Here is a 7,514-nt window from a genome sequence, read left to right as displayed (position 1 = left end):
GGGAAGGCATTATTTTCAGAAGTTGTCTCAGCTTACTATCCAGTTCCTCTGCAATCTTTTTAAAGATTGCACACTTTACGCATACCTTTCCTTCTGGATTGGACTTGGGCAACTTAGGGGTTTCTGAATATTACAGGATTTTCAGTGGCTAAATAGCACACCCTTAGTAACTGTAGAAGTAGGTACCGCTTGCATGGAGACCCGAGGCTGATGGGGAGCAGAAGAGGAGGCTGTACAACCAGGCAACGGCTCAACTTCAGCCTCCTGCCTCTGCAGTCATACAGGGAGCAGGGCACAACACCGAAAGCTGCCAAAGGGGCACAAAGGGCAAAAATAACTGTTGTCTTAAAAGATTACTACCGGTCTCACAAATAAGGTTACTGTCTTCTACCTTTATATGGATTCCAAAGGCAGCAAGGTCTCCACGTAGACTGTCACAAGCCTCCAGGAGGGGTTTTCTCTCCCGCATCAACTGCTGCCTCTTTTCCTTCTGTTCTTGTTTTGGTCCTTTGGCTTTTGCGGCACCCTCCAGTGGCACAGCGTCTTCTGCTTCTTCTGGCAGAGCGAGTGCATAATGACGGACCTTCGCACGGAACCTGACAAGCTCATCAATGATGTTAGAGAGCACAGCAGAGTTGTCTCCTCCCACAGCCACCTAGAAATCAAACAGGTTGCTTTACAAATAGCTGAGAACGATTTAAAAATCAACCCCAACTGAGTAGCACACGCTGAGGTCTTGTCACCTCTCTTGGTTTTGCATCTTCCATTGTGTTGGTACAATTAAAACATCGCAATCTCACTAATGCTGGACAAAAGTTACAGTACAGGCACACATGGAAGTAGTTCAGTGTATTCCTGTACAGGAAAGTGTCTATCTTGGAGCAGAGGGCTCTCATGTGAACATAATATGCTGCATAACCCAACTATGGAACTCATCGCCACAGGAAACCTCCAAGATGCCAGAAGCGTGCATAAATTAAAAAGGGATTAGTGAAATCAATGGAAGAAAGGCCTGGCAACAGCAAGGGAAGCCCGGCCGCCAGCTCAGACAGTCCCTCGGCTGTAAACATCTGCAGAGCTACAGCAGCACCAGCCCCTTACTCTGCCTTTGAGCTCCAAACCCTCTTCAAGAATCACAAACCAGGAAAATTAGGTATTTTGGCTTTAACTCTCTAGACTACCCTTTCTCCTGGCACCCAGAGAACCTCCCCAAATCCACAGAACTTTTATCTGATCCACCTTATCCACAGTTTCAGCCACCCAAAAAGACCTGACCGAGCAGCAGCCACTGCACGCAGTGGGGGTTTTCCAGCTGCCGCCTGGCCCCCTCCTGCCCTCAGCCAGCTCCGAGCTTCCTCGGCCTCCTCTGGCTTGGCTGAAGTCTCGCTGGTCAATGACTCGGGAAGGGAATGGCCTCGCTCCTCCTAGAGGGTCCCGCTCTGACGGCTCCAGGGATGGGAGCCCAGGTGCCAGCAGAAGAGGGAGGCCACTCCTCGGCACAGGCACAGCCAGGCTCCCGCTCTCACTCCGGGCGGAGAAACCATCCCTGTTTCTCATTAGAGGCAAACTCCTAAGTGGGAGGAAAAGGACAGACCTCCAACAAACAAGGAAACGCCATGGTGTTATTTTATCGCTAAGACACAAGAGGGGGAGCAGACAAGAGAGCAGTGAAATGTAAAGCACACCAAGGCCGGGGGGCGAAGTTGCTGGCAGTGACGCTCGACTGGGAGCAGAAGAGCAGCTGAGTAATTAAAGCCAGAGGGGACTGTATTTAGTCACCGAACAGCAGGATGGAAATGAAAGGGAGTAGTTTCAGAGGTCACCGGCTGAAGCAAACAAAGAGAAGGAGAAGGAGGTGAGGGGGAAGCTATCAAAGACAGAATGTGAGATGCTCAGTGCTCTTCACAATCATAAAAGGCAGCAAATTCCTCAAACTTTCAAAACGTGTAAACATACTAAAGAAGTAGTTTATAAGACAGAAGAAGGCAATAAAACTAAGTGCCAGAAATGCTCCATTGTAACCCGGGGCAGGTAAAAGAGCAGGATAAATGCTTAAATACAGAAGGGGGAGGAAAGACAAATGATGAGGGGAGCAAGAAACACGTCTCTACAAACACCGCTGCCGAAGTTCAAACCAAGTACCTACTTCGTGACACAAGGCAAGATCCTCCAAAAGGAGGGCCAGCTTTAGGAGACGAACCGATCCAATTTCCACGTAAAACACTGTGCAGCCTCTCAGGGCTGATCTCTAATGTCTTCTCCTGTGGTACCAACCAATCCAGAGCTCGTACGACACTATATGGAAATTTGGCTCTTGCCTGCTCCACAGATGATCACCTATTTGTCCCTGGCTGCAGCCGCAACACAGCACTCCTCGGCAGAGCAAAAATCCTCACTTTTGCTCCCCAGCTCTAAAACAGGCACAATGGTTTCCACCCATCATCTTTTCAGATGGGTTCATCTTACCTGCCTGTGGCTGCCCAGGTTCTTTCTCTTGCCAGTGCAGAGAGAGCGACAGGCAGCCCTATTTTATACAGCCACCAGACTAAGATGAACTGTCCCTTAGTGGTGTCTCTTTCTCCACCAACTACTGCAGAAGCACAGGCAGCGACATTAAGGCCAATTAGCAGAGATGAATCCCATCCTAAGAGCAAGACAGACCCACAGGCTATATGCGAACATCCAAATGAAGAGAGCCCAAACATCGGACCCAGTAGCCTGTACATTAAATTGCTAGCGCAGCGGTGGGCCGGCCAGCTAGCCCTCTCCCAGACAACCCACCGCCAGGGACCCGCGGTGGTCTGGGACCGCTCCCGGCAAGCCACATGCCCGGGGCCACCCAGCTAAGGGGCAAGAAAGGTTGGATGCTGAGCTGTTGTGGCTGGTCTCGAGGTCAGAGAACAATCCCCGCACTATTTTATTTACTAGCTTGCGGCAGCCCACGGACCTTTCTGATGAAAATTTTGATTGATTCATTTACTGGAAGCTGAAAGGGCAGAGGGACAGCGAAGAGCCTGCCGTGCTGCTCCTTCCTTCCTGCCCACCTCGCACCAACGTCTTCTGCTGACCCTGCTGCCCCAGAGAAACCAGCACAACATACAAAAAAGAAAAGCATTCGGACACTTGTTTCAGCAAAAATGTAGGTGCAGCAGGCACCAGCACACAGACAGCCCAGAATCTGGAGGAATGTCTCTGCCATCCAACTTACAGACAAATCTAAGTGTTTAGTAACACACAGCCAAATCGCATCCAACCGCTGTTTTGAAAGAAATTTTGTGGAAAAAGCCACAAAGAGAAAAAGTAAATAAATGCATTTATTGCTACGCTACCTGACTTTCAAAGGATGAATAAGGTTATTCACATTTTCTTATCCTCTTCTCCCACTCTTCAAAAGAAATTTTTGCAGAACAGTTTCTCTAAAGAAAGTTTTCAACTTCTTGGTATTCAAGCTCCAGATGCGTGCAGGAGAGGAGCACAGAACCACCTGCTAGTCTCCAACACCCTGTGTCATTTTAAATGCCCCCCTTCCGTACATCGGGATATCACCTCCATATTTATCACTCTCTTCCCTGTGCAGTACTTCGCTTTGAGTTTTTCCTCTCCTTTTTTCCCCTTCCCCATTCATACCTTTCCAAGCACTAAAAATTATGTAAGGTATTTCCAATGACAGCCCCTCACTGCTGCCCTCCCCTCCCCGCACCCCACCACCGCTCAAGGCAGAGCAACCCCTTTCCCCGCGCCCTGGCTTTCCGCAGAGGGGCTGGACCCCGGCTCCTGCTGTGCAGGGAGGTCACAACCACAAATATTCGTACGGCTATCCAAGTCAGCCTGGGTGCAACCACCAGAAAGAAGAGGAAGAGCCAGGGAAAAGCCTGTGACTCAACAGGACCAACTGAAAAGGCCTCCAGTGCTAACTTTTTCTCATTTCATTCCTCAGACTTTCATTTCCCCAGCACAATTGCTGCAGAAGTCACCCAGGAGTACCTCAGAGAAGAAAAAAAATCCCACAATTTGCTTTCTCCTGTTCTACCTGCTCACATGCTCTCCTAAGGCATCCCAGCAGCAACTGCAAGCAGTGCAGAAAGGTTTACTAAAACCATAAATAACTGTTACATCTGACGCTTTCGGAAAGCTTTCTATAAAACATAATGCTGGTGCTGCTACCACATACTAGTACACATGGAAGAGATGTTTCGTACCTGTCTTTCTCCGAAGGACATCCCAAGGGCATTAAAAAAGCCTTCTATGTAGGAAATAATGCTTCCATACACAACGGAGCTTCTAGGAGATCCAGCATCCTGTTTAAAATACACTCAAAAGAGATTGTCCAGTCAATACATATTACAGAACTCAGCATCCCTCTGTAGCCTGGTCCACAAGGGAAAACTATCACTAATTATATAGATCTACCTTCACCAGGAAACACCTGCCCAGAAGGGAACTTTTAGAGAGATATAAAAGCACCTCACAACACAAAGGGAAAAGATTTAAGTAACCAGGGGAGGGGAAGAGTGTATTACCAGAATGCGTGACGAGGAAAAGAAATGCGTGGAGCTGCCATGCATTACACGCACACAGTAAATTAGACCTAAAAATAGCACTTCTGGGCATGAAAGGGCTGTGTGCATGAAAACAAAACAAAAGAACAAAATCCCAGCTTCAAGGGCACCTATAAAATAAATGATTAAAAAAAACCCCTCAAATCCTTTTTTGAGTGCCTTATTGATTTAAACAATGTGAAGGTTGCTTTGAGATAGCTTACGGCATTTTGTCATGCCGCGGCAGCACCAGCAACAACCAGCAGCAGTGATAGAATAGTATTTTTAAGAACATATGTATTTCTTTCCTCCATATTTGTTTCACAAAAAAAAAATAAAATCAAAATTAAATGATAGGGTGAGAAGCAATTTAAGGGCTTAACCCTTTCCTAAAAAAAAAAAAAAGAGTGATGACATACACAACCAAATTAGCAGCTGGTACTGGATCTTATCTGACATCTCCATTAGGGCCTGAGATAAGCCATAACCTAAAATTTGCAAAAGACCTAAGCTGGAAGGAGCTGAAGTGGATTGCTGAGGGAAAGAAACAGGACTGTGCCAACTAAGGTAAAAACAGCGAGGAGGTTAAAGAGAGGAATGAGTACTTATGTTTATGTGAATATACTCACAGTTCTTAAGGAGAAAAACTACACACACAGTCGGTACGAGGTAAGGCTCAGACAGCTGGGCTGCGCCCAGGAAAGCTCCACCACCGCAACCAGAGATCCAAGTCAGCTGCCCCACAAATACTTCACCCAATTCTCAACAAAACGATTGATAGAAGGAATTCAGGGGAAAACGAGCAACGACTAGCAAAATGAGGCTACAGATCCCCGCTGCAAAATGGTTCGGGTCAGGGATTTGCTCAGAGAGTGATTTTGTCAAGACAAGGCTAAGGACAGAATTTAAAGTCAGCGCCAAAACAGGACCAGGAGGAGGCAGGATTTCTAAACCAATGGGCAAATTCTCTCTTAAAATCAGTTTTTACTATGTAATCAACATTTCCTTCACGGCACAAACGTGGTGGACGTGGTGATACCAGCAACCAAGGAGCACAGCAACAAGGCTGAGCTGCTTGCCGTGAGCGAGAAAGGGAGCTGTTGGTAAAAGGAGACCCACAAGTGCTCCAGACTGTGGTTACTGCTCAGGTCTTGTCCTTCCCAGACGCCTCCTTTGTGTCAGCATTGAGAGATCTTAACAGGGTCTCAGTTTGCCAAAATGCCCCTGAAGACAGACTCACACAGGCACGCTGAGGCCACAGTTACAATTTGCCAACAGCAGAAGCCGCTCAGTCCCCAAAGCTGAACTCAACACCACAACTGCCCCGTGCACCTGGGACTGCCTGCCAAAGCCCCCGCAGCAACCACCACCCCCCGTTTCCCAATTTAGGTTGATTTCTGTGCATGGGTATTAAGCAAAGAAGCCGGGTAAGAACATAAAACCAGCACTTAAATTAGCAGCATGCCGCAACGGCTTCAGGCCTTTCAAAAACCTTAGGTATAAATAATATAAGGCAGCGGGAAAGAAACATCCTTTGGACACAGCGAAGCACAAAACAATAACCGTACACAATTCCTGCGATACGGTCAGGACAAATGGGCACCGTTAAGGTCAACAATTTATGGAGCTTTGTTTCTGCTGGTTTCGTATGTGAACAATAAACTAATCTGTCTGCATTAAGCAGTAGGACAGTGGACAGCTGTCATTTTCTGATCTCTGTATCCTAATGGGTTACCTTAGTAACAGCCTTAAGCTGTCTGTTGCCATGGTGAATGAGGTCCATAATTGCTGCAACAGCCCTGGAGGTGTCAAAGTCATCTGCAAACGCAGCCTTCACCGTTACTTTTGTGTTGGCTAGCCTTCGAGAAGAAAAGGTAACTTTTAAGATAAGACAAACAAGATGCCAGCAGTACACAGAATTCATCAGCTATTCAGCCAGAGGGAGTCATCGAAAGGACACTGTCGTTTCCTTCCTAGCTGTCCTGTGATGGGCGATGCTACGCTGATCAGGGAGAATACATCTTTCAGCTGCAAAGGGAAAAAACTTGACGCGCATCAAAATCCGGAGTGCGACATCCATTCAATAAATACATGGTTAATCACAGGAACCAACAACAGCAGAGCAAGGCTTAAAACCAGATGGAAAATGAGGTTGATATTAAGCATGTTAACGATTTTGCTAAGTTGTTGGTTTTTTTTTTCCAGCAGCCCATTTTTCATGCTAATGGCATGTTTCTCTACCAAAGCCAGGTCACGTGCATCACTCCAGTGCCTGGCAAGAGAGCTGGCTCGGGGTCGGCCAGGAGTCCTGCTCGGACGTGGGCGACGATTCCTCATTTCCCAGGTGAGCCCAATCCCAGCCCCCGGACTCCACTCGGCTTGGCCCAGATGGAAAGGTCTGGTGGGACTGTTCGTGTAACAGCACCAGCCACTGGGCAACCAGTGCTCATTGCCACAGGACCAGTGCCACCCGCTGCAGCCGCTGTGAGCAGGAGGACGAGGACAGCAGGGGGAATAAAAGGCGAGCTGCTAAGAGCTGCTGGCAGTGCGCTCTTGTATGCAGCCAGGCAAATTGGACCTCAATAGCGCTGACCCAAGGATGCCATCTCACAATGAAACTCAGGGAGCAGGGTTACCTGGGGAACCTCAAGCTATCCTAGCACCTTTGGGGCTCTCCTTAACCCTGCTGTGCCTGTTTCTGAGTGGTTTTGCCTGCCTTCCCTCAGATATCGGATGATTGCTGCCCTAATCCGTTCCTCCCAGTGCTCTTCCCTGCAAATGCCCCCTTCTCCATTGAACATCTACCGCTTTCCTAATCAAGAGCTCTGTTTCATCATGGTTGTTTCTACACCTAGCGATACACAAGTTTTTCCCTCCCACACATCCCCCCACTGGCAATCCATTTCAACCTCCCCATGTGCCTCACGTCTCTCAGCCTTCACTCTCACCAACAGGTCTCCATCAGCCTCCTGCTGA

The 7,514-nt window shown here is 48.0% G+C and overlaps 1 protein-coding gene across 1 annotated transcript in view; it reads right to left on the bottom strand.

The window, feature by feature from the left end:
• Positions 1-7,514, bottom strand: part of CARS2 (cysteinyl-tRNA synthetase 2, mitochondrial (putative)) — a 41,924-nt gene that overhangs the window by 2,632 nt on the left and 31,778 nt on the right. Inside the window, exons 12-14 of the mRNA XM_009892156.1 lie at positions 6,274-6,397; positions 4,200-4,298; positions 392-655 (exon numbers count right to left, since the gene is read on the bottom strand). Of these exons, the coding sequence (XP_009890458.1) occupies positions 392-655; positions 4,200-4,298; positions 6,274-6,397 (487 nt within the window). The remainder of the gene's footprint in view (positions 1-391; positions 656-4,199; positions 4,299-6,273; positions 6,398-7,514) is intronic.

Source organism: Charadrius vociferus, unplaced genomic scaffold, assembly GCF_000708025.1.
Source record: "Charadrius vociferus isolate BGI_N301 unplaced genomic scaffold, ASM70802v2 scaffold218, whole genome shotgun sequence".
NCBI classification, from domain to species: Eukaryota; Metazoa; Chordata; class Aves; order Charadriiformes; family Charadriidae; genus Charadrius; species Charadrius vociferus.
The sequence above is the reverse complement of the archived record's forward strand: the minus strand, read 5'-3'. Positions and strand labels throughout refer to the sequence as shown.